Source organism: Tetrao urogallus, assembly GCF_951394365.1.
Source record: "Tetrao urogallus genome assembly, chromosome: 2".
Lineage (NCBI taxonomy): Eukaryota > Metazoa > Chordata > Aves > Galliformes > Phasianidae > Tetrao > Tetrao urogallus.
Genome location: NC_136814.1, coordinates 27021422 through 27049358, shown reverse-complemented (window position 1 = coordinate 27049358; position 27937 = coordinate 27021422). Strand labels below are relative to the sequence as shown.

Genomic DNA, 27937 nt, shown 5'->3' with positions numbered 1-27937 from the left:
TGAGGTCTCTTCCAACCCTGCTCATTTTGTGATTCTGTGATTCTGTGAACACTATAGTAAAACACCTGTCAAAGAAGTTCATTTTCTTTCCCTAAAAAGTGTATGTATGAAAAATACACTATTGTATTTGAGGTAAATTCTGATGACCTTTTGTTTAAGAAGCTCCGTTGTTTTAACATTTTAGAACATGGACCTGAGGCTGCTCAAGGGCTGGATTCTTTCTCAAGCAGTGCTCTTTCTGGAAAATTTAAATACCTGTTCAAATTTGAACAAGGCCGAAAAAAAAACCCATAACATCATGCTTATGCAGATCTGCTAAAGTACTGGAATTACTCGCCTTGAGGGATCCCTTATCTAGCTCAGTTACATGGGTCAGAGCAGAACTTTTCTTGCAATTATAGTTTCTTTTACCATGAGCTAGGTTTGCACATTAGAATTAAAAAGCAAAGACCTTGTGTCTTCTGTGCTCCTTGTGCAGAAAGTATGCTGCATGAGGAAGCAGTTAACTGGTCAGTTCAAATGCAGAAGAGCTAGCATTGGAGGGAGAGAGCCACACATCAGTAAAGATCTAAATGGTCTGAGCAGTACTGGTAGCTGGTTGGTTGTGCAGACAGAAAGAGTGGGGAAGTTGGGAAACAGACTGGAACTGAAAAGAAAAGGGGTAAGGTGGTATATTAAGAAGTAGAAGAGCGTTAAAAAAAAAAGTCATATGACAAGGATCTAAGATATGAAGTGGACAGAAGCAGAGTTGCAGCAAGGGTCCAGTAGCCATTATCCTTACGTATATAATTACAGGGATGGGCTAGATGTGGATTAAACTGGGATGAAAAGCAAGTCATGGGACTGACATACGATAGTCCTGTGTGAAAACGTCTGTGTACGCTGAATCATCCTTGCCTCCAAATCTTGGAATGCAAGCTGGGATCCAAGACTCAATCATTTAAATCAGAAAAGAAGAGATGTAAGGTTGGCTGTGGAATATACATTTTGATTAAGTGTTATGCATTATAATAGGGTATTTTTACGTGATCAAAGACTTTATTCATAAGGTAGGCTTGCTTTGGATTGATTTATAACTAACAGACATTGGTTTTATGGTATCTTTGCCTGGTTGCTTGTGTAAGTTGGAAGATATGCAAAGAATAAACTTCTGTATATATTTGTGAAATATTTAGATGCTATACTGATAAGCATAATAAAGGAGCCCACAAAATACTAATAATTCTCCCTTTAAAGTGAGACTTGAATAATGCAATAAATGAAACTTGATGCTGCATATTAAACAGAATAAACAGAATACTGAATTGCCACTCGGTGACTTAATCTGTCCACTCTGTCCACACTGAAAGAGACGAGGGGCTTTAAACAAACTGTGATCATGTAGTTAAGCAGCACACAGTAATACATTTACACAAGAGAGAGAATTAAAGTTCCAAAGGTGCAAAGATAATAGTATATTGTGAATGCTCAACTCTCCCTTTTACTGAAAGTCTTTCACTGTTGCTTTTTGTGTACAGATGTATTAATAAACAGCGGCCCATTTTAAAGAAATGAAATGCACTGAGTTGACAAATGCATTTCTATTTTTTTTCCTTCTCTCCCAACATGAAATAGAGAAAGGATAATCAAACTGGATTTTTCCGTTTCTCATCAGGCGTTATCGCTATCAATGCCAGCCTAAACATATGCATAACAGTAAGTTATCTTCAAGTGACTTTTACTGATGCAATCATCTGAGACTTAGAGGTAATAACATTACATTTTATTTTTAGTGGAACAGCTGACATCAGAAGTCCACCCATAATCATTCATTCCTCCCATTTGTGTCAAAATAACTATTTGGCGTTCTGAATGGTAAGACATACCCAATAAGGCAATTAAATTTGAAAAACAACAACAACAAAAAAAAACAAACAAAAAAACACACACATTTGATATTAATTTTTAAAGCTTAGAAATAATTAAAAAGGCTTCTTTAAAGTAAAAGTTTACCTGTAGAAACACCGTTCTTCTTCAAATTTGCAACATAATCATTGCCAAAGGAATCTTTCCCAACCTGTACAAAACAAAAAAAGATTGGTTATCACATAGGCAGCAGAATGCTCTAATGCAATTTGAATAGAATATTTTCTATTTTGCAGCACTTTGTCTTATTTTTGGAATAGCATCCTGCAGATCTGTCCTTCTCTATTACACCCCTCCTCTACCCATGTCTCTGTTTTCAAGTTTCATTCTCATACAACCACTGTGTTCCCTTGAAAATGATACTGTCTGGAAGTGTTCTGAATCTTGTAGTCCTGGACCATTAGTTGGTTTTTAATTGACAACATTAGTAGCAACTTCAGTGTTCTTCTTAAGTGCAGTTCATATTTGAATTTTCTACGTAGAGTTTTCTTAGTGGAAAAATATCAGTGATTATGATCTAGAAAGTGACTATAAACATGGCATTTCTGATTTCTATAATTTCTCAGTACTGGATGAATTGTTTATGAATTCAACATGTTTGTTTTATCCAGCACCGCCAGACCCAGATGAGATGAGTTAGAGAATCAAGCTATACTCTGATGTTTTTCTAAAAGCAAGTTAAAAACCTTGTAATTTCAGTTGCACTAATCCTTTGAGATGAACAGATTTCTGCTTTCTGTTTAGTCGGAGTAATAAACATTTGTTTTGGTTACATTACACAAGCTGAAAAAAAGAAGATGAGGTATATGGAGGAAAAAATAGTCTAACTTAATGTCAAAAATAGTGTTTAGAATATAAAGCCAACATGGTTTTTAGTTCACCAATTTTAGCCTGTATGTCTTCAGCACTCACAGTTCATGCTCCTACTTCCAAGAGCAAGTTGTATATCTGAGCAGTATCAATGACTGACCAATGATATCAGAAGTATTGTTTCCAGAGAAAGAAAGTCATATTTCAGATAAGAAACCAAATGAATATCCTGGTCATCGTCCATAGATGAAGAGTCCCTGACTAATGATCCGTCTTCCCATAGAACAGCACTAATAGCTAAAGCTGTCTCTGAGTTACTACAAAGTACAAAGCAGCTGCCTCTGATGCCTGCTTAGAAATTTGTCTAAATAGATAAAAATATGAATTCTGTCTATTAATAAGCTCTGAGAAGGCTTGAGTACTAACAGTGATCAAATCCTACAAAAATCAAATCCTGCAATTTGGAATTCTAAAATTTGTAGAGTCACGGATGAGTGATTCTTCCCCTCACTTATTCTCTTGCATAACCATGTTTTGAAACACACTTTCATTTCTGACATCTTCTATAAGGGATTTTTATAAAGCATGATTAGAGTAGGTCCCAGTCTTTTACTAAAAGAGGACAGCAATGTAGATCAGAACAGTGTAATCAGATGAAATGCTTCTCTAGGAAAGGGGAAAAAAACAGTAACAATGAAAAGAACAAAACCAACATTTTCTTTAGTCACTGTGTTATTCATTGTTTGCATATTAGAATATTTCTGACTAGAATAATTCTGCATATTAGAATATCTCTGACTACTCCCAGTTTGCCAGACAGGCATGCATCTTCTGACTGCTTTTGCTGGATGACTGTGGCCACCTGCAATTCAAGCATAAGTTGTGCTCACCTTTGTAGCCTAATGGCTGGACTATGGAAATGCATTCCACCTGATGGATCTTTTCCCTCCCTATCTGCCACAGAGCTTCTACAACAAATCTCAGGATTTGCTCAGTTATTTCAGCAATGAAGTATTTCGTAACTATTTCCCGAAAGCTCAACTGAAACCAACTTCCTTCAGCTCTGGGACCTACATAACTGAAAGGCAGGCACCCCTTATTGTTCAACTGTCACAACAACTGAGATCAGCCATGGCACTTTTGCTCACAGCAACAGATCTCAGAACTAGAGGGAAGCCCTTGGAGAAGTTCTTTTAACGTCCTTTTCCTCTGGAAACTTTTTTCCATGTTAGTTCATCAGCATCCAACCCTGTTAATCCCTATGCGTTTGAAGGGCTTATCTTTCCATTCAGACTTTACCTCCGAGGAAGATAGAGTACTGGGAATCAGACTCATTTTAGATTAAAGGCATTCTTACTGACCATGTCAAATTATGTAACATTGTTTTCAACATTTTTTGTTTTTGCTCTAACTCTGCCAGACAGACTACTGGATAAACAGAAAACTAAATGTCTTACTCTGTTGACCACAGAACGTTATATGTGCTGAAGCAGCATTTCTTCTTTCTTGAGTTCTTAGCAATAGCAGTTAGACATGCATTATGGTCTCATGGTTTGCACATTAGCATGAGTGGAATTACATCAGTATTTTTCAACCTGGGTTCTCCTTGCTTACTATGTTTCCCATATGCAGCTAGGAGAGCTGGCTGGCATCATAATAGCTGAAAGAATCAAACTCATCTGTACCTGAAAATTAATTCCAACAAAAACGTATACTTCTCGACCATTTTTTCAATCTATTCTACATAAACATTTTTAGAGAGTGCTTACTCTCTCTGTTGCTTTGAGAATGGTTTTAAAGAAAAGTATGGTGTTAACAGAAAACACAAAAACAATTGAGATAACCATCATAATCTGGTCTGTGTCTTTCATATATCTAAGTTCTTACAATTAAGTGAGCATTCAAGCACTTTCTCCTCAGTTTGGCTTACAGATCACCTAAAGAGATCACTACATAATGTGGTAGTCCAGCACTTTCTGAGTAAGAACGAAATGCAGCTGAGGATTAAGAAGAATTTAGCATATGCGTTATCAGGCTATGATACAAATGTCCAGTGACAACCACCCCAAATTGTTTGTCAGAAGTAAAACAGGACTTTTTTCAGCACATACAATGTCTTTCAGATAAACCTTCTTCCATGTTCTTAATCTAGGCTGCTTTGGCAGATTTTTTGGTAATGACTGCCATGATGGTGACTTTGGACCCTCTCAAGACTGTCGTGCATTTTCCAGTACTGCAAAGGCGTTCTTATATGAACACAAGCAATTCACTTATTCTCTTAGATCCTCTAGTTCCCTGATAGCAATCTTGTATGCTTCTCTGAACCATTGTCTTTCTTGTCTTTCGAAGCTGCATCTGTTCCATCAATATGTTGTTTTACTGTACCAAGCAAACTGAAGAAGGCAGTTTAAAGATCAATACTATGATAGATATTGATAACCCAGAGTAACAGCACTCAGTTCCACTGATTCTTAGGCAGGAGGTGGAATAATGTTTGCATTTCCACTAGTCAAACTTGGTATTTGGATTTAAAACTAAAATCAACAGCATTCTGTGCTACATATACCTCCGAAAGAAAGAAAGAAAGAAAGAAAGAAAGAAAGGAAGGAAGGAAGGAAGGAAGGAAGGAAGGAAGGAAGGAAGGAAGGAAGGAAGGAAGGAAGGAAGGAAGGAAGGAAGGAAGGAAGGAAGGAAGGAAGGAAGGAAGGAAGGAAGGAAGGAAGGAAGGAAGGAAGAGAGAAAGAGAGAAAGAGAGAAAGAGAGAAAGAGAGAAAAAGAGAGAAAGAGAGGAAAGAGAGAAAGAGAGGAAAGAGAGAAAGAGAGAAAGAGAGAAAGAGAGAAAAGAGAGAAAGAGAGAAAGAAAGAAAGAAAGAAAGAAAGAAAGAAAGGAAGAAAGGAAGAAAGAAAGAAAGAAAAGAAAGAAAGAAAGAAAGAAAGAAAGAAAGAAAGAAAGAAAGAAAGAAAGAAAGAAAGAAAGAAAGAAAGAAAGAAAGAAAGAAAGAAAGAAAGAAAGAAAGAAAGAAAGAAAGAAAGAAAGAAAGAAAGAAAGAAAGAAAGAAAGAAAGAAAGAAAGAAAAATAGGTTTTACTGAAATGGCATAAATATGATTTTGGAAAGTAACTAGAAATTACTAAATTTTATTAGGAATGCAAATGGTTCCAGGAACACGTATTCACTGAACATAGCTTAGACCATTAAAAAATAAAACAAAATTCACACTTTCAGTGAAAAAAAAACCTCTTTAACATTTAGCAGGAAATGTTAGCAGAGAATCATTGCCAATTCATCTTGTGCTAGAATCTGATCACTGCTGAATGCAAAGATGATCAAATACTTTAAATATTAAAAAAGTACAAACATTCTCAGTATAAATTTAAAAACAACAACAACAACAAAAAAAACCAACAAAACAAACCCAACCAACAAATCAAACGAAAAACAGTACTACAGAACAACTAGAGATAATGACCCACAGAAGTGCTTGAAGGTATAATTCAGATTTATAGTTATCAATCTTTCACCTAAATATAAGGTTGATAAGTAGTGAGAAAGGTTTCCCCGAGATGTCTTTGGTACTCCATAAAAAACCCCTAGCAGCTGATGATCCAACAAACTCAGCATCCTCTCCCCACTATGGCAATAACAAAGTGCATCCAGGCCATCTGAAGCTTCATCTGCAGATAGTATGGGTTAGACAATAAGGCTACAAAGAGACAAAATTCAATATTATTCTTAATAACGACCACTCAAAACCAATAACATTTAATGGCAAAAATAAAAGGACTGCAAAATATAGTGTCTGCCAGGCAGAATCAGTCCAATGGTCTATTTATATTCCTTCCTGAATTTGTTACTATTTTACCAGTGTTTGTTTTTTATAATCAACTACAAAGTAGCTGGTTGACTGCAGTATCTAGCACCTGAATGTCATCATTGAAGCCCTGACAGTTCTAACAACAGGGAGCATAAGGACCAAGTTTACTTGAATTTTGAACATCTCTAATTTTCCTTAATTCTTCCTTTTGTGGTACATCAATTTAAATTTTGCAATCTTTATTTATGTGCAATTTCTGCCAGATCTCTAGCCAACTACTCTTTGGTTCTGGCAGCATTTTTAGAACAGCCTCCTGATCATATTTCATACTTAAATTTATAGCTGAAATAAGGAGAAGAAGAGAGAATTAGAGAGGGATTAAAAAAAGAAAAAAAAGAAAATAGCAACAACAACAAAAAAGCTCTTTTTTGTTAGACAACCAAAGGTTTTCTGGAATTTGCATGAACATTTTGTTCAGTTGCAATCCAAGAGCAAGTCAGCGCTTACCTTGCAGATCAGAGAGGTCCTGGCCCCAAGTCGAGCAGACTGGACACATTGATTGGCCCCTTTCCCACCAAAACCAATGAAAAACTTCTGTCCAAGGATAGTTTCTCCAGCTCTTGGCAATCTCGTGGTAAAGCTATTCCAATTTAAAGCAATATTTACATACATTAATGACTGAAAATAGCAACCATCTTCAAAATAAGAGTTACATTCTTACAATTTTAAACGGTCCAACAGCCACTCAATATGAACATCAAAGACTAGAAAGTCCTTTTAGGGTCTCTATTCCACAAACCGCCAGTTTATGTTTATTCCTTATATGCCACTCAGTCAAGCTGCTCATTTATTACTTTTACTTTACTTAGTTTATTACTTAAACTTAAACTTAATTTATTACTTAGGATTGCATTTCTGTTGTTTCTGTTTCATGTTTCGACCAGAAAAAGAAGCAGTTGATGCCTGACTGGGATTCCCCAGTCTTAATTCAATACAGATACATAATAAATCTATAGGTCTTACTGTTCATGTTGTTTTACTGCAACATTCAGCTCACCTTTACACACTGTTCATTTAACTTCATTACATCTAATTATATACTCTTGAACCACCCTAAGTAATTTTTCACTTTGTTGATGTTCACACCCCTGAAAATTGTAGATCATTATCAAAGCTTTCCTCCCTTCTGCTGTCACTCAGCAGTGACTACTCTCCCTTTTAAATCAAACCCTACAACTCCTCAACATTTTGTTGCTTTTGAACTGACTCCAATTACACTGACATCTTTCTGAGGATGGGTGCCCAGACAGAGGAGCACTAATACAAGTGGAGACCCATTGGGGATGTATTCAAGACAGTTCAGTTTAGTTTCCATTTTGAACAAAAAAACAACAAAGTAGAATCGCAATGTTGTTAATGCCACCAGACATTTTGCTACCTCCAGAAAAAGTTGAAAGAAAGAAAACACTCCCCCAAGACAACGGGGGAGAAGTTCTCTGAATGCAAAGCTACACTTGCCGCTTACTTTTCCCACTTCAATTAGAAATACAGAACTCAAAGCTGTGTTTACGACACTCAGATTACCCAAATTTCTGCCTACTCAAGCCATGCATCCCAGGGATACATTTTAAAAATGTAATTCCTACTATCTCCTAAGCTACAAACAAGCTCACAACAAGTGTAGAACAAAGGCCTTCTGCAAGGTAATTCAACCTGTTCAGCCCACATGCAGGTAGCCTGAACCGGCTGCCAAAAGTCTGAAGGAAAGAAAGAGTCCATGGGCAAAGGGGAGTTTGCAGGAATGCAGAGGAATCTGTCCTAATAAGCAAGATTCACTTCACCTCTGTTTGTCATTTTCTAACATTTTGCCAGTAAATCTTACAACAGCTTTAAAATTGCCAGCTCTCCAATTCAGAAAAAGGTGACATACTTCTACGCTAGTAAGTCACTACTGATTGCTGCCTGAAAAGGACATGAGGGATGCATTCATGTTACTCTCAACTTTATACAGCAAATTTTAGGGCACCTTAGTGTTTACAAAACCTTAGTGAAGTTAATGCCAGAACACAGCCATACCAAATGAAAGTTTTCAAGAAAAAGCAAGCACTTTCTTCTTATTAACTTTCAGTTTTCAACATCCATAGGTCCAATGTTAAGGATCACAATGAAAATGAAATCTAAACTAGTGAAGCTACGTAAGTCTTTAACTCCCACAAGATTTCTGCTCTGAGGCAGCTGTTATGGGTCTGTCCCTCAGCAGTAGTTACAGTTTCTGAAGATATGCAGTTGGGATGCAAACACCAATTAGGGATGTTTGCTAACACAGCACCCCAAGTTTCTGTGTGAGGGTAAGGTACCCATTCAGCAGGTTTTCTTGTATGGAGGACCAGAAAGAAACCCCAGAAAGACTCACAAGTACAGCTACTGGCACTTACTTTGTTTCCAGGCACGTAAAACCGGGGTAGCATTCTGTTCGGAAACGTTTAAGGCATTTTAACTAAAAATGTAATGGTGATTTACAATTATAAGTACCTTGTATATATGGAAGGGGTTGGTAAATTAAAGCAGTTTCCCACAGCAGCCTCTGGCAGGCTGTTTACAACAAAGAGTAACTAACATTTGAGGGAACAAAGTGTAATGATAGTAGTAATGAGCAAGGTATATTAATAGTAACATCTATAATTTATTGCTATTTTCTCTATTTTATGTGTCACTGGAAGCCAAAATAGTGATGTGGACTGGAGAATGAAGGTCACAAAACTCAGACAAGGAAGCTCCTGTTTGGTCACTGTCGGGCTTCTGCATGCATACTTCCAGAATTATGTGTCACTCAGCAAAGAATAGATGTTATGCTCAGCCTTGGTAAGCAATAGTAATAGCAGCTCTTGTACAGCTCATTTCTTTGACAGATCTCACTACACTTTAAAAAGCAGAACAACATTGTTATTCCTGTTTTGTGGGTGTGAAACTTAGGCAAGTCATTTTGCCTTTTTGTTCCTTGGGTCAGTCAAGAAGCCACTAGCAAAACCAAAAGCAGAGATGAACTCAATCCTCTAGCACACACAGTCTCCTGATTTCAATTCTACACTGAGAAATCGGTATCAGGTCTCAGTTCATGTTCCTTCCTTAGGGTGTTTTAGGAGATTACAGCTCGTTCTAAACAGAATTTGTTTCTTCAAAAACCTCATGTATTTTTAGAGAAAGATGAACAATTGTGACATCCCAGCAGGCATCTGCTAACGCTGCTGCTTTGAGATCACATGTATTTGTGAGAAGCACGTTCACCCATACATATTCTAGTCAACAGTGGCTAGACCACGACTTGATTCTTCTCGCAGTTATGTTGGCATCAGCATGCAACTCCAATGAAAGCAGCATAATTACACTGGTGAAAAAACAGGCTCGGTGAGGTGAGGATCTGTGCATCAGTGTTTCAAGTAGGACAGCAAAACAACTGCCTGTGGGAATCAAACAGCTTGTTGAAGACGGGAAGATGACCTTTTTTATTGCTTTGATGAAAAGGCACAAGGCAAAGGGCAAAGGATCAAGTTGGAACAGTGATTTGTAATTAGCCAATTTTAAAAATAGGCTAACAGCCTAGGTAAGAACATGCAGCGAGTTCCTGTAGCTCGCTGTAAACAAAAAAAGCCACCCTCATTGCATTTCAGGCACAATCACCAGTCGTTTCAGAACAGTTCTACACTCCAGAAGCCTATTTTTATCTTCTATATTAAAACAAATTCAAAGTACTGATCTATATACATAGCCTGAAAGTTTCACTTTCACTGACATAGGTATTTAAGATTTTTTTTCCCCCAAATGCAACACTTTCCTCTTATCATTTAATTCTGCAACTGCACTAACTTTCAGTTCAGATCAGACTACTTTAATAAGCATTTCAGGCTTCTGTTATGAGCAGGCAGTGATGACTAATTTGTATAAGGAACCCTATAAATTCTTGGCTTATTGATGGTGCCACAAAGAATACTCAGAATGGCCTAAAAATGATGAAACAGTCAATGTTACTCCAAAACTAGGCTACATAAGTTAATTAGAAAAACTGTCACACTGGTTTTCAGAATTGTTACATAAAGTGTTTTGTAAAGCTATTTACAACTTTGGCATAATTTGAAAACACTGACATGAAAAAAGTAGTTTAAGTTGCTAACTAACAGACTGCTCTTAGCTTACGTGTCAAATTCTCCACAGCTTTGAGAGGATAAATGGTGTAAAGGATATTGATCTCACGTCTTATGAGCAACCAGAAACTGAACGCGAAATCCCCCAAGACCTATTAGATGGGGAAAAAAAAAACTATAGAATATATTTTGCAAATCGTGCACAGTAATATAGATCATGGAGGAACTTTCAGACTAAAACATCCTGAAATGCTTTGGGCTACAAATAAAGGGATATAATCACTCAAAATGTCAACAGTTTTAACAAAACAATATTTAAACATAAGAAACACACAGCAGCATTACCCACAGTTTTTTGTGGGAAATGAAGATTCTTACATCCAGCTATGCTTCAGAGGTTTGGCGTAAACAGAAGTACACAAATAACAATTTCACCACTGCATTAACTTTGATCCTTTATCTAGTGTGTGCCACAAGTTCTGTTAAAGGCTAGAGCTGGTTAGCACTTGTGTTTTTAGACAGATATCCCTTAGGACTGGTGGCACTGGGAAAAGAACAGAACCTTCCACTACCTCAGTAATGCACTGAACCAGAGGTGAAATGCAACTAACTGAGTTATGAATGCCACTTTCCACAGTAGTCTGGTTTTCTTGAACAGTTCCCATCTAGCAGCGACTAGATCACAATCAGAAATATCGTGTCTGAAGGAAGGAGGAAGGGAAAGGGAACAATGCACATAAGCAGCATTTGCATAAACTAATCTTGAAATTAATCATGGTTTGCTTCCGATTCCTGATGCCTAACCGGTGTCTGTTTGGTGCTTTCAACATGCAAAAATATTACAAAGGTACACTACTACTGTCAGCTTCACCTGATACAGAAGCATTTTCCCAAAGTTCACTGTGCATTCATTGTGCCGGGCTGGATGTGGCTCTGGGCAGCCTGGCCTACTGGTTGGCGACCCTGCACATAGCAGGGGGGTTGAAACTAGATGATCATTGCAGTCCTTTCCAAAACAGGCCATTCTATGATTCTCTGATTCTCTGATTACCCTTATTGCTTACAGAGTTCACTAACGCCAAATGTTTTGTGTTTTTTCCACAGGTCGTTTTAATTAGCATCAGCAAACTGACCCATGCTGGTGTCCAGCAGGCAGGGTGGGCCAGATCATGTTGCCAGGACTGAGGAGGGGGTGAGTGAGGGAGCAGCTCTCTGTGAGCCTTCCCTGTGGCCATACATGCATGCTGCCCTGTGCCACTGATACTGCCCTGTCTGCTGAAGACGTGGGATGCTTCGCAACCAGGGCTTTGGTCATAGTACAACATACTTGGTTCTGTACGAACGTTGAAGAAAATCATAAAGTCTCAGATTATTTCTGGGAAACAACGTGGTTTTAGCATGCATGAGAAAAAGAAAAGAAAAAAAAAACCAAGATGTATGTCAATGTTTTTCTTTTGAAGAAAGAGAAAAGAAAAACAATATTCTCATCAGGCAGTTCAGAGGGGAAGAGAATTTGTATGTTAGATTAGATATCACGTTATCTAAGAGGACTGTCATTTACATAGTATCTAAAGAATATTTAAACACCTTTTTTTTCTCCTGAAGAACAGTGAAGATAATCAAGGGTATGAAAAAAGTAGCAGAAATGATGCATTTAAAGGTATTTTAATGAACAGGAATATAATGTAAAGGCTTAGAATTTAGCTTTGATTCTGCTCTCTTTGAATCCCTGAATAAAACTGGCTCTTTTTCCCCTCCTGGGAATTCCCTGAAATGGGGAAAATCCCTGGGAGATTAGAGTAGGTGTAGCTAGCCACTGTCTAGTACATACAATTTACTGGGCTTTCATGCTCCTCAGAGCCGAACAAATACAAAGGAAAGAACAGCTCTTGCCTCTAACTAGGAATATTAGTACATCATTGTGGTGAAAAAGTCTCAGACCTCTTTTGGATCTGGCGTAACATTTTGGTTTAGCCTCAGTCTCTTTTGTCTCACTTAATTTTTAAAGATTTGAACATGTACTATGGGAAAGTATCCATAATATGGAGACAAAAAGACCACAATTCTTTTCAAAATCTGATGTTCTTGACTCCTTCTTGCTTTCATCCCTTTTAATAATCCACTAAAGCATCTTATTGGAAGGTAGAAAACTTTCAGAATTATGAAGAGATTACCTCAGGAATGCAGTTAACTACAGCTTGGTTTAAATATTGGGCTATTCAGTTCTAGGTTTTAGTCTCACTTCAGATCTCTAAACTGAAAAAAATTAGAGACAATTGGAAATAATAGAAAATACTCCATGTATTCTTCCAACTATTTCCCTGAATATGACAAGTCTTTCTTTAAAAAAGTTCACTTTTCATACTACTCATAAAATTGGCTACCATTTCTTGGATGGTCTGGGTTCTCTCACTAGGACACATAACAGTGTAATAACAGTATCCAAACTGGTACCTGGCAAAATAATTGATGGCTAAAGAACAATCATTTCACAGGACAGTGCTGCAGTACAGTGGCAGTGTGAGATATAAAAACTTTACCCCATCTTACATTCTGAAGATCTTGCTAAAACTTGCTTGATTTTACATAATCTACAATCTGTCACCATGACACAAATGATGAGTTAGTGCAGAGCAGCAGGAATCTTTCCATCCAGTTTTGTGATCAAAGAAACACATGCATTTTATCAAATACATACATATATATTTTCTAAAGGCAGATTATTTCGTAGATCTCATTACTGAATGGGTCAACAGTTGAACTGACACAATGGTGAACATCTCTGGCAAGTGAAAAATTTAAAGGAATGGCTGAGACTACAGGAGGGCCACAAAAGTGGTACCTTCTTATATGAGCTTTACTTCTTCCAAAATAATATTGTGCAATCACAAACTCAGCTTAAAAAGACCAAAACAAACAACATATAGAAGGAGAATGGATGTACATAGCCCTCCAATCTCCTCCAGGATTTTAATGAATGTTTCTGCTGACCCTCTGTACAGGGGTAAATTTTGCCCTACTAGATCTTAAAAGATGGAACAAAGAAGGCACTCAGATGAATATCCTGCAGCTGTTACAGTAGCACGCTGTAGTGCACGTCACTGAAATGACATCATCAAGAGATCAGAGTTCCTAAATTATACTGGAGAGCTGAAAGTTTCAGAACAAAGGAAAAAGCTTTTCCTGGAACAGTAAGCCTTTCCTCACATCTCTAGCAGTTAACTTTCAGGGAAAAGGTGGGCACAACACCGGCGATGTAATTCCGAACTGGACGCTCAAAAGAGATTAAAAAATTGCATGAATCTAACCTGAGATATTTAAGCCTCAGCAAACGTTCCATCACTTTTACAAAACATCTGTTTTGTATTTTAAAAAGATTGTGGAAATTTTCAAAATTACTACTCTCTAACTATTATTTCCCTCCCACGTTGTTCTTCATTGATACCTCTCTATTACTTTATTTTTGGAACTGCAGTTACATAATTATTTTCAAGGCAATATGATGATGATGTTAGAATAGACTGTTTCCAAAACGTGCTGTTCTTACCTAGCACTGCAGAAGCCTTCCTGCAGTTCCTGTGCTGAACAGAACACTGTAACTTCATAAAATACCAGGCTTAAAGCAGAAACCAAACAGAAAAAAATCCCACAAAACAAAATAACCTTTGCAACCCAAGCAAAGAGTGATCTTTACATGTCTCTGAATGATAAAGAAGACATATGTGGCCTAGATAGGTCACAGGGTCCTAGTTCTTGTCAGCATAATTTCTTATACAATGGTAAATCAACAAAGTAATCCATGCTTCTGTTTCACTCTCATGCAGAAAAAAATATCAGCTGCTGATCTCCCTAAAGTCCTCTCCTCTGTTTATTCTCCTTCCTCCTGTGCCACCCTCCACATTATTTATGGGCATTTTGTACACAAGCACATTTGCTTTATGAACTACAATACTAAAAGCAGCATCATAGATGTGTTTTCACTACATAGTTATCAAGATGAAGTGGTGCAGTCTAAATACTATTTGTGCTCCCCAGTAAAAAGTTGCTCTAAAAGCTTGTGGCCAAGACAATAATTTTGATAAAGTTTTTCAATAAATTTTTAAATACAGTGTTTCCTTCAGAATCCACATGGGTCACAATGAAAAATGTAAGCAAAAATTTAGTTTACATACACTTAGGCAATTTATCAATAAATGTAGCCAACATATTTAAATACACCAAAATCCTTCAGTAGCTAAGTTTCTGCTTTGAAGCTAGCTTACCCTTGATTCACCAATAAACAAAGCTATACTTTAAATTCCTTCTCATCATAAAGGTGTCTACTAGAGTCTTCTATTACAGCAACATTAAAGCTTGTGTGGCAAAGACAAGAATTGGCAGTGTACAGAGGGTGCTTGCCTTTGTCATGGTTAACTCAGTCACGGCAGGTAGGAATCTCCTCTGCATTTACCTTTTTCACAATTTAAGTTTTCTGAGGAAAAGTAAATCTCTAAATATCAGAAAGATGTGAATATCAGAAAGTGAGGCACTGAAATAGATTGCCCAGAAAGAGGTGGCGGATGTTCCATCTGTGGAGACATTCAAGGTCAGACAGCACAGGACTCTGAGCGCCCTGAAGTAGCTGTAGGTGTCCTTGATCACTGCAGGGAATTGGATTAGATGACCCTTAAAGGTCCCTTCCAACTCAAACTATTCTATGATTCCATGTAAATCTGCATAACCCTGGCTTGCAATACCTGCCAACAGACAACTCTCATGTCTCCAGTAATGCCCACGATTTAACGAGCAACAAGGAATGAAAACTGACAGATTATCTGCTCATTTTCACTGCCTCTATATGGTGTGCTGCTGAGCCCCAGCAAAACCACCAACTGCTTTTCCCAGCAGGTCATTCTTTACTTAGTTCTATCTGGCTAAAAACCCAACAGATTGAATAATAGTAGGATGTTCCCAATAAATAATACTAACGGGATCAGGGAATTAGAAGGAAGGAGGTATGCTCATTCTCATTACAGATGAGAACATGAGAAATGCTTGTTTTTCCAAACAAGTAATGAATTTGATTTGTCTTTCATATTCCTTCCCATCTTTTATTTTCAGCAATGACCAACGCACTTTCTTTTTGCTGTGTATACTATCAAGTTTTACACATTTTAAATAAACAGGGAACTGAGAAGATAGGAAGTATGGGAAATGATGGAGGCAGTAAATTAGCAAAAGGGAATTCTGATTCTTTGGAAGCAAAAGTTATTTATGGAAAGATGAGGGGCAGAAAAAAGAGCAGTACAGCAAACAAGTGCATTGCAGAGAGATAGCAACAAGAGGTGGAGATAAGCAAGGGAAAATCATAATGGTTCAGGGATGACATGCTACTGATCTAGTAGAGGGAAATAAAAGGAGAGAAAACGGAGTGAAGTCAGAAATGGAAAGAAGAAATAATAAAACCCATAAAGGAGTGCAGAACTGATATATTTGGGGACATTACCACCTTCTTATTTTATAATTACGTGTCGGAAGGATCACCATGTTCTGCACCTACTTAGGCACCACACTGGTAAAAAACCTTTATGTATTTTCTTCAGGCTCAATGTATACGTTGCTAGGCTTGGAGGGAACCAGGAATGTCAGCATCAAATAATTTACTGGAGCTTGATATAAGAGCTAACAACTGGAGCCTTATAAAACAAGCACCGAAACCTTACTAGTGAACTCCTATGGAAAGAACAGCTCAGACAGCTCCTCTAGGCAACATCATATATATGCCTGCCTAGAGTGTTTTTACACAAATTTGTTACCATCGACTGTACGATCTTTATTGCAGCTTTTGATTTGTGCCAGCAGCTCTTTACTGTCAGGAGTACTAAAATTTACCCAAAGATATTTATGTCTAGAAATACATCTAGGAAAACAGTTATTTCCATTAATGGTACAGCCAGAAAGTAATTCATTAACAAGACAGAACATAACTATTCATCATATCACTCTGAGGCTCATTGTGGGGCGGAGGGATGGGGGGAAAAGAAAATACAAGAGTATCAGTGTTGAGTGTTAAAATGTAATGCTTAACAGTTGTATGTATTGTGACAAATATTTTCTAAGGAATTTCTTTAGAAAATTTCCTTTTTGATTCAGTATTCTTGTATGGCAAAGATCTCCAAGCTAGAAGGACAAGATAGGTTATTTTAAATTGTCAAAAATAATTTCCAATAAGAACAGGGAAAGTAACAACAACAACAACAAAACCTGTGGAATTTATATGGTAAAAGTATTCAGTGGGGCAAGAAAATTTAGATACATTAATAATCCAATGTAATATTCTATCTCCATCACTAGCATAGAGCAGGAGCCATAGGAATACCCTGAAGTACTGATGACAGCAATGCCCAGTGGATCACTGGTTTGGATTCTAATTATTTGCAACTGTACAGTACCCAGGAATTCTACAAAAAGCAAAAGATGACAGTTGTGAAATCTGTGAAGGGGGGTGTTATAATGTGAAGCAATGGCCATATGCTATTGTGAATTGCTGAGGCAAAATTACATCTTTCTGTAGCAGAAATTAACACAAATGCTTCACTCCCGATGTTCTTATTGGAAAAATGGTAACTAAGCTTTTATTCCAACAGCCTCCTTCCCTGATCATAATGTTATTAGTTTTTGACTTCTCACTTTCTTCAGAGATATCACTCTGGGTTTTCCAGTGGCAGATGAAGACACTCAGGTGGCTGCTCTAACATCAGCTGGCTGTATGCTCACTAAAAGCTGAGGCATATCAGTCTCAAAAAGACTGCACACAAGAGTTGTGTCTTTTTTTATTCCATTCCAGCCTGGCATTGCCTGGTTCTGTCTCCACGAACTTCAGTGAGAGAAGAAGCTCTTTTGTATTGCAGCAACTAAGGTGGGAATAATTTCAGGAAGAACTTTTTCAAATACTAGACACTCAGTGAAAATGGACACACGCAAGTCTTTTATGTAATTGGGCTCAGCATTTTGAGATTTTCTTCTAACGCTCTGTCCCAGACTACTTAAGTAGAGATTTTAAGAGAGTTCAGTTCTCTTATGTGGGAAAGCAGGCGGGATGAAAAGTGCACAGGAGTCACATATTTCTGTAATTAAAATACATAACCATAACATGGCCACAAATTTTGGCTCATGTTGCAATATCTAGGCTGATGACCTCCGTTCTCTGTCAACCTTTTTCCTCTCTCTCTATTCTTGCTTAGAAAATTCTACCTTCTTGACTTAAAAATTCTGAAGTATTTAAGTGATGAAACGAGTAAAGCTATTAACCTACCACGTGCATCTTCTAGCGTAAGCAGCTGTTATAACAGTGGACACTACACTGTAAATGATTGAACTTTCCTTCGCCATCAGTGTTGAAACTGGCCTCGGCTGTCACCAGACAATGAGAAACCACATACATACTCAGGAAGGTTCAACAAAGAGATTCAGCTACCGATAGCTGGCAAAGAAGGCACCCATTAAAAAGATGAGAAGACTGATAGGCACACTGCTTTACTTTTGTGGGTAGTGTCTAATAGTTTACTGACCTCGAAAGGGAAAAAATGCCAGTCTCGTGAGACTGTAAACTTGTGGTGCTGTGAATCAAAGCAGGGAGTAGCGCTGAACAACACAGAACAAGGAGCACCGTGGTGCTTCAGATGAGTGCTCTTTGCACGGCAAGAACACAAGATGGAGTAGCTGACTTTCTTCTCCCACTTGGAAAATACACCCCAAAAACTTATCACCTGCTAGGATCAAAATGTTTCTGGATTCATTTACTCCATTACCCAAGTGAACTCTCTAGAGAATTAAGCAATAGTTTCCTTGCCTCATATGGACTAAACCTAAAAGCTTGGTAAACACTAGTTTTATCTCACAAACCATAATTTTTAATTGCTAACACACATAGGAAGGGCATAATCCTCCACTGATGATATCATAGTCTACTGCCATGGAAATGACTGCAGTACCATAAACACAGGTTTAAGATGACCTCATTTTAGTAGGAAAGAGGGAAATTTCAGTGGAATGTGAATGACATTGGGAGTAAGCACACAAAGATACTTTATAGTAAAAAACCTCTCTTGCTTGTCATTTGAAATATGGAAGATGAAGGCAACAGCTAAAAGAGTGGCTGAACAGTGCAGGAGTTCTGCTGTCCAAGCTGTATTACTGCCTCTGAATTGCTGAATACAGAGAGCCCTCTGAACTCACGTCAGGGTTCCTCTCCATAAACTCACTGCTCCAGACAGGAGTGAAATCCCTGCCCTGACAGGCTCACAGTTTAACCACATGAGCATGAACAAAGTAGGGCTATGAGAATACAGGGCAGGATCACAGAACAACATTGTAGCTGGAACGCTTCCTAGAATGAGTAAGTGCTTCAGAAGTGGGAGGAAGAGAACCATACAGTCTCTTGAAGCACACAAAATAACATGAAGTCAGAGGCAAATTCAGAAGTACAATCTCAATGTGGCAAGTGCTAAGCATCTTGGCATCGGCTCAGGAAAATACATATATTTAACCTTCAGCTCTGAAGTAATCTGAGAGGCGTCAAACAACTTAAAGATTGGAAGTTGAATTTTGTGTGTAAGCTTTGTGTTGCTGAGAGCTAGGAATGCTGAGAGCAGTGTAGGACCCTAAGATGAAATGAGAAAAGTTTGGGCTGAGAACAGGGAGTGGAGAAATGCAACAGGCGATAATGATCTCACTTAAGTAGAACCTTTCATCTTAAAGGATCTCAAAGCAATTTACAAACTTAAACAGACCAGACACTGCAGCTGGTAGGAACAGAAGCAGACATCTGGGAACTCATTCATGGGAAGGAGGAGGTAATAGAGGACTTACTGGGTGCTGTATCTTCCAAAGTGCTGTTGCTGGGAGAAGACAGCAAGACTAGAACAGAGCTTTTTCCTAAGCCTCGCCAAGCAGCCATGTGAGAAAACTGCAGAAAACAAGCAGGCAGCTCTGCCTGAGCTGGCAGAAAGAGAAGCAGAAAAACAGGGGCTCTCTGGACAGCTGGGGAGCTGTAGCTGTTAGGATTGTAGTTCCCCTGCCTTTTTTCTCAGCCTCAGCTCTACAGCTTCTTCACACTTTCTGCTATAAAACCTCATGCCTATCATTTTGCCCTTTCAAAACCTTCCTCCAGTTTCTCTCCACCTTTTCTCTATCTTTCTACAAAGCCAAATCCCTTCACTTTTGGTCCCAGAACTCCAAAATCTTTTCCAAGTGCACAGTAGGGCAAGCAATGCTACTTTTTGATTCTGGGAAGACAAAGAAGTTACTTCAAATATGGCATTTATGTAGTACAGGCCTGACTATAGTACTGTAACAAGCATTCTTTAGCTCAAAAGCACTACTAAATACATATTATTAAACTGAGCTAGGTAAATCTAAAAATTAAGAATCATATTAGATATTGTTGAAATGAAGTTACTTCTGGAAGGAAAGACATCACCTAATTACAGTACACAGTAGATTAGTATAAAAAATAAAGACACCAAATCAAAGGGCAGAAGATTTCAATTAAATGGAATCCAGAAAGCAACTCTTTTATTCCATTAAGATTAAAAAAAAAACTTTAATTTAAACAATGTAGTTTAACATCTGTATTTCCCAAGACTTTTGAAACTTACATGTTTCCAATAAAGAAGGGAGAAAAAGAGTTTTCATGGATAAGAACCAAAGACAAGTGTATAGCAGGTGTTCTAAGATGTCCAGCTCAAGCAGGACCCACAGCATCCTCTGCTACACAAACAACAGTTTGTTTCAGAAAGTGCCAGCTGGGATCAATGGTACCCTGTCTCCTCCTCATGTTTTATAAACTTGGTTGCAAATGCAGCTCTTGTAATACATTAAAAGGAGTCATTGGTGGCCTCAGCTTAGATATCCTGTGTTTTTAAGTAAAATCCAGCCAGCCATTTCCCCACCTTCTCTTCTTCAATATTTTATACTTTTTTTTTTTTTTTCTTTTTTTCTTTTTTTTTCTAGAAGAGCTTTGATGGAAGCTCTTCAGGAGTGGAATGTAATTCCCAATAGTTCTAATACAGTAAAACATTAAACTGTGATGCATCCTGAAATAAACACTCCTATCTCAGGGGGCAGAGACAATTTCACATCAGTTTGCAGCATTGGAAAGCCTCCTCTGATTTGAATGAGCTTTGCGTCAGTCAGGTCTTACATCAAATAAGCAGAGTCTGAGCTATTTTGGATACTCGAAACTATATTTGTATAGAACAACTTTATTCCTTTAGTCTGTTATTGAGAATTTCACCAACCTGATTTTTACTGTCAATTTTTTTTTTTTTTTCCCCCCAGGATGCAGCTTTCTTCTTGTAAGGCAAGAGAAGTCAGAGGGGATTTGTTCTAAACCATATTTGAGGTCTTCTATAATCAGGGCAGAACAACAAAGCACAGAGCCTGCAGATCTTACATTTACTATATATCCAAAACTTTGCTAGGTCAGAGAAGAAGACGAGGCTCTGAAATCAAGCCCAGATTTTTCACTATTACATAAAGCAAACAATTCACAGATGACACATTCTCTCATGCCTCGATGCCTTTCTCTGGATCCAAAAGATTAATTTCCTCAACTGGACTAAGCTTGTATTCCTTCACAGTTGTGCTTTCCCATGCTGCTGGCAACAGCAGATTGACTAGAATGAGGAGTGGCTGCTGCAGGGGAAGCATTACAGATAAAAACAAAAACACAAACGGAATGGGTTTGAGGGATTCTAGAACACTTTTCTCTGCTGCTAGGAGAAGCTGAAGAGCAGAAAAAAATATAATGAAAGAACAGTAACTCTGAAACTTGGTGACTGCATGCATGAGAAATGGTGGCAATGAGAACACGTGAAAGACCTGGAAACAAAGCAAAGTTTTATGTGAGACTTTCCCTGCTACCTCAAAAGAAACATAAGAAAATTCCTTTTCATATCCCTGCAAAAAAGAAAAAGGCTGAAATTAGCGATCCAAGTATTGCACTTTAAAAAAGTGCATACACTGCTTAAGATTATGGATTTCCAACGAGACAGTGAGTCATTTACTGCAGCACTTCAGCAGACAGTAGCCACCAGGAAAAGCTTAAGAGAGAGAGAAGGAATCTCATTCACCAACGGAGGTAACTTTGCCATTATGCAAAAGCAGGGACTGTGCTCTGTTAATGAAGGTGATTTGACACACCCATCAGACTCCTCTGGATGTTGATTCCAGATATGCATTTGTCACTACTGTCCATTCTGGCAACACACTACTTTGTAGGTCAGTGCTTCCTCCACCAAGTCTTCTTTTAGTGAATGCCTTTAATTGGTTTGCTTGTTGCAATGACAATGGTTACAAGAGGGGGCCTGAAGCCCTACTTTCTAGTTCTGTTCCCTAGAGGAAATAAGCAATCTGAGAGAAGGATTAAGATCCACTGAAAAACTAAGACTTCAAATTTTGAACATCCTAAAAAACATCATTTTCCAGCATTTGGGCTGTCGTCTCATTCTCTTGAATTCAAGCGAAAAACTGTTGCTATTGTGACTATCTAAAGACTTTTTCCATCTTACATTTTGTTCCTTGCTTTTGCTGTTTTCAATTCCCATGCCAAAGTTTCTCCTGTTTATTCTAATTGTTTTAGTGTGTCTGACTCTCATTGGTTTATATGTTTAGTCTTGTCCTGATTTAGTATGAATTAAAACACTGCCACGATCAGACTGCAAATATGAGTCAGAACAGAAACTATTTAAATAATACTATGGATGGTACCCATCTGGCTTGATATCTAGATCATATAGAATAATGCTGTTTTTGTTTTCTGCTACTGTTGCCTGGAATTGCCGATGAAGTGTTGATTGTGATTGTGACCACAAGTATGTTTTGTTCCTGGTCCTGTTAAGCCAAAAGAGTGTGGTTTACTGCATGTATGTACGTGAGGTTGTTTTGATTATACTAAATTCACTTTAAAAAACCCACATTTTGCCACTGCAGCGCTACAGGACAATAAGAAAAGAATTTCCAATGAGAACAGTATTTTAAAAGCAAACCACTGGGCTCCTTCTCTTTAAAAGAATCTTAAGGGACGCTACCCTTTCTTCTGAATTTGATTATTTCTCAAAATTACATGTGAATACTGTTTTCAACTGAAGGCCTCCTTTCCTTCTCTTCTCATTCATTATGTAAGACTTAGCAAATTTCACATTGCATATTTCACACAGAGGTTATGCTTCTTTAAATCACTTGTTTACTGTGTTGAATAAAAACATTATATGGCAACTTCTTTTATTTGGTGAATCTGGTTACCATATGTTCAATGGTAGCTTCAGGCATATCATTTGGATTTTCAGTACCTTGTCTCTGAAGACCTAGGAATGCTTACCACTAAATACTTGCCACCCTCATTTTCTAGTTTTCCAGAAAGAGGGTGAAGACTGTATTCTGGAGGGCCAATGTTGCACCCTGTCAGTGCCTCTGGCAAAGCCTCAATGAGTACGCCTCTATTCTAGGAAAGACAGGCTTCAGTTCTAAGCAGTGAATAAGACTATCGACCACAATGTGCCCAAAGACGTGCCTGACCTCATAGTGCACGACCCTCATAGTTTATTCAGACTCTTCAAATGGGTGATAGACAGGCATGTAACACGTGAGCACTGCTCTCCGTGTCTTTTCCAAACTAAAACAGCAGCATAAATGACAGACAAGTGGATGAAAACCTGACGTTCTTCTGTTCCTGCTGAAATGAACCCATACTATATATGGCTCCCCCTACATTGCAGACATAAAGACAGTTAAGAGAGACTCCTAGCATGAATTCCAACCTGGTAGTTTTTTAATAAAGTTTGCTTATCGTTCCCTGTTTCGCAGCTTTGCTCCTCACTTAGAGGCATCCCAGCCCACAGTCCCATGCTTTCAGGTAATCTGACCAGGATTTTTAACGCTGGCTACATCCAGACTCTGTCTACCCAGAGATTTCAGTCTGATTAAACATTTGCCAGCTAAATTTAAACCCATTCTTTTTCCTGGTTTGTGAAGTGCCTGAAATCCTATGCTAATAACAAAGAATGAAGCTATCCATTCTTTTTCAGTTGAGTCAAATCAGCTTATCACTAATAAAAAGCCCTTCACTGCTCCTTAAAGCAGAGGCTAATAATGGTGAGTCAGATACATTCTTGTGATAGCAGTTGTTCAGTTAAGAAACCCTCTCAGCTGACTGAAAAGCGAAATAGCTTTTTTACAACGACTTAATCTCACTGTAACAGCATCTATGGCTGTAACCAATGGTTTAATGGTTCAGTGCCCTGTTAATAAGGTTTCAAACAAGTGACTGTATTTTCATCACACCAAACTTGAAGCCAAAAAGCATGGGAGCTTTCTGGGTGTTGCTTTTTTGTTTGTTTGTTTGTTTGTTTGCTTTGCTTTGTTTTTGTTTAACTGTCAAGAAAGCACCCAAACCCATGGCTGGCAGTAGTGCTTAAGCTGGCAAAGTTTTGATTATTTTTGTTTCCACATTTTAGAGAGACAGAAGAAGAACTTTCTGAGAATAAAGGGCCATGTTTTGTGTTTCAATATAATGTCACAAGCTCAGATCCACATAATGTCAAGATCAGTTCTACAATATCTTACTCTGACCTCCAAGATAACTATTCTTCCTGGTAAACTGCAGTGTATTCTGCAAATCATATAAAGCATTAATTTTTTTCTGATACAAGTTCTATGATTATTTAAGAGTTTTTGCAAGGCAGGCCTATGCTTACACTGCACTTAATCCTCAGCATAATCTTCTATTCATGTATTCTGCTCTTTCTTGCCCCACAGGCGTCAATGTAGCTGCCTCTTGATTCAGATTGAGGAACTGTGTTTTTAACTGCAGAATTCCCAGCAGGATGTGTTGATGCAGTCCAGACACACACACTTTCAAATCCTATTTTAACCAACTCTGCATACATAGTTTAAAGCCAGATGTGTTTAATATAGTGCAAATAAAGGACTGATTTGCAAGTGTACTGGGGCCAACAAGGTCAGGCAGTTTGAATTAGTATTTTCATCATCATCAACTCCTGCAATTTCATTTGAATTCTCCTGATATTTAGTATTTGTTATAAAGTCGGGCTGTGGGAACCAAGAGCTTTCATGAATCTGTCTGCTTTAACTTTTATTAGAAGCTTGGAAACCTTACCTATGTACAAAAAGAAAGAAGGAAAAACACAATGAAGCCCAAGCACCTAATTCCAAACCCCAAATGCCCAAAGGATGAATCAAAAAGAAGGAAGACATTCCTTTAAAAAAGGATTTCATAGTTTGAAAACCCACTCTGTGGTGCAGAGGAGATAGATTTTGTCAGGGCTCCTTACTTCCACTTCCCGACCTCTATGGATACGCATAGCTCAGGGCCTTCTCTCTCTGTCAGATAACAGTGGGCCGCAGCAGTGGGCTTCGTTCTACTTTTTCACAGGCCTAATTTCAGTTTCTTTACAACATCAAGCTCTCATTCTTGCTTTTCCGGCAGAAATGAGCTGCTTTGAGCTGAGAACGCGTTTCCAGCCGATCGGATTTATTTACCTTTCTCAAATCGTTTCTGTGCTGATAACGAGTATCGGAGCACACGATTTCCCGGGCATATCGCTCCAGCCAGGGCGCCGCCGGGCACCCGAGCACAGCCGAAACCGCAAGCCCAAGTCTCCCTTCCCCCTCACGGCGGAGGCGGCTGACCGAGGCCCGTCTCCCCGCTCCTTGAGGCTCCCAGCAAAGGGGCTGACCCTGACGGGCCCGGCAGCTCGGCGCGGCGGCCCGAGCTCCCTCTGCGCCACGGGCTCCGTGCCGCCGCGCCAGGTACTAACCTGACCAGGTCGGTCATACACGATCCCACCACCGCCACCTCGGCGGCCATGGCGCTGGGGACGGGGCGGACAAACCGGCTCCGAGGCCCGGACCCTGGACCCTGAACCCAGCCTCCGAGCCGGGCCGCGCCGCGGCTTCGCCCGTTGCCACGGCGACGGGCGGGTGAGAGGGGGGGCCTCGGCCGGTAGGGGCGCCCCTGGCGAACGCCTGTCGGGACGCAGCTCTCTTCGCTCCTGCCCGCCCCCGTCCCGCCAGCTAATTCCGCGCCGCTCCGGCTGCGGCCTCCCCGCGGCCCCTCACCTCCCCGGCTCTACCCCCACGCTGCGCGGAGACAAAATCCGCCCAGGCGCTGCGGCCGCCGCCAGCTCTCAGGCCCGCGAAGCCCCCTGCGGCCCTGGGAGCCGCGGCGGCGGCGGGGCGCGGAGGCGCGCACGTCGCGCGGCGGGGCGGGAGCGCGCACGCCGGGCGCGGGCGGACGGGACGGGCGCGTGGCCGCGGCCGTTGCTAAGGGGCCGCGCTTCGGCCGCCGTAGGTATGGCGGGGCCGGGGCCGGGGCTCGAGCGAAGGCCCGGGAGGGGCGGGCGGGAGGGCGCCAGCGCCCCTGCTGGCTCCGGTGGGGGGCGGTGGGAGGCCTGGGTTCTGTTCCCGCCTCCTCCTCCTCCGGCCCCGGGAGGCGGCGCGGGGCCGGGATCGGCACCAGCACATCCCGGGGCGGAGGGCCGGGCTCTTCGGTCGGCCCCGCCCGCCGCCCCGGGGCCGGCACGTGGCTGCTGGAGCCCCGGGAACGGCGCCGAGGGCCCGACTCCGGCAGGGGGGGAGCGGGACGGGGCCGAGGAGCGACGCCGAGGAGCGACGCCGGGCGTCCCCGCCCAGTGCGGGCAGAGCTGGGCGGCGGGGCGGGCGCAGGAGGCTCCCGTGCGCTTTGGTCTCATCCGCAGCGCCTCTGTGCGTCGCTGAACCCGTGCTGAATGTTTGGCTCGGTGGTGGGGACGCTCGTTTCCGTGTGCTCGTTGCGGAGCTTGCCTTCGACTGACCTGAACTCGTGGCTGCTGAGTCTGAAAGGGTCCCGCTGCTCGTTTTGTACTTCTCCCAGATAGGGAGGGAAACTGCCTCTTGGGTTATTTATTTGTTGGTGTTTAATTCCCATGGGTTAATTTGGTTTGTGCTCTGTTCCCAGCATTGCCGGGCCACTAAGCTGGGGAAAAGATGATGTCTGTGGGAACTGAAAGTTATGGAAATGGTATGGTTGTGTTACTGTTTGTAAATCCCTTTGTTTACGGATCCCTTTGTTTACAAAATAAATCAGTGAGTGTAACCAATAGGAGCCTTTAAGTGTTGTGCGATAGCTGGCTTGAGATGTAGAAGGTATTGTGGGTCTTAAAGAAGCGATGCAATAAAGCCAGGAGCAGTGCCTTGTGCTGACACTACCTGCGTACTCCACTAGTGGAAAGGTAAAGAACACCCTGTCATTCGCTTTAGAAAGCGTCTGTTTCACCTTTGGTCACCACATGCATCTCCACGCGTCACAGTTCTACCCTCATACCTGAGTTCCCTGGAAGGATGTCATATAATCAGAACTAATGTTGAGGTCTCTGTATATGAAGTGATAGGATGGCCTCTATTTCAGCATGCTTTTCGTGCTTCAAGAAGGCCTTACCATCATCAGCCCTGCTGCCTGAAGTTACTCTCCCTGCAGTAGAATAAAACATGATGGAATAAAACGTGCCCAGAGTTAGCCACTCTTGTGCAATATCTGTCATTCTAGTTTAAACTAATTTTTTTTAGCTGTTCAAGCTCAGTCGTTGGTCTTTGCATTGATGTAGGCTAACTCTGAGTTTGTTTTCTCAGTGTTTCTGGGTGAGTTGGCAAGGGGTTTTAAGAGAGCTCCAACCAAAGGGAGGGAGTGTCCTGAGTGGCCATAAATGTCTGCCAGGCAAGTGTAAGTGGCTGCCCATCATCAGTTATGCTATATTGTGTGTGTAAGGAGAGCAAGTTATATATTAGTGTATGGATATTCAGTCTCGAGCTTCTATAGCTGCCGTGAAGTGCAGGAAACTGTATTAATTACAATTTGTAGGAAATCCCTGGGTATTTTTGATCACCCAAAAATGCCTGGCCTTTGTTTTACCCCAAGTTGCTATGATAAGTTCTCTTGAAGACTCATTCACACTGCTTCCATGTGAATGGCTTTCCTAAGAACAAAACACGTAGCTCAAATGATTAATGATGCTACCTTCTGGAAGGAATTATCAGTTTGCAGAAGATCCGTTAGTTGCCAACTGAAGGTTGTAAGCTGAGTGCTAGGAAAAACAGAGAAATGTTGTGAATACAGCAGTCCGTGTGTGTTGTTATTTGTGAATGTAGATGAATAATAAAGAGTCTGTAATGGCCAGAGTTAAGTTATGGGGCCTTCTGCCCAAATTTGCAGTGGTGATTTTATATTACTCTG

General features: G+C 40.1%; 1 protein-coding gene across 1 annotated transcript in view; it reads right to left on the bottom strand.

Annotated features, from left to right (window-relative positions):
- Positions 1-25537, bottom strand: part of RBKS (ribokinase) — a gene marked incomplete at both ends in the record, with an annotated part of 65167 nt that extends 39630 nt beyond the window's left edge. The window contains 3 exons of the mRNA XM_079550823.1: positions 1993-2056; positions 7037-7169; positions 25488-25537. Of these exons, the coding sequence (XP_079406949.1) occupies positions 1993-2056; positions 7037-7169; positions 25488-25537 (247 nt within the window). The remainder of the gene's footprint in view (positions 1-1992; positions 2057-7036; positions 7170-25487) is intronic.
- Positions 25538-27937: the final 2400 nt, after the last annotated feature.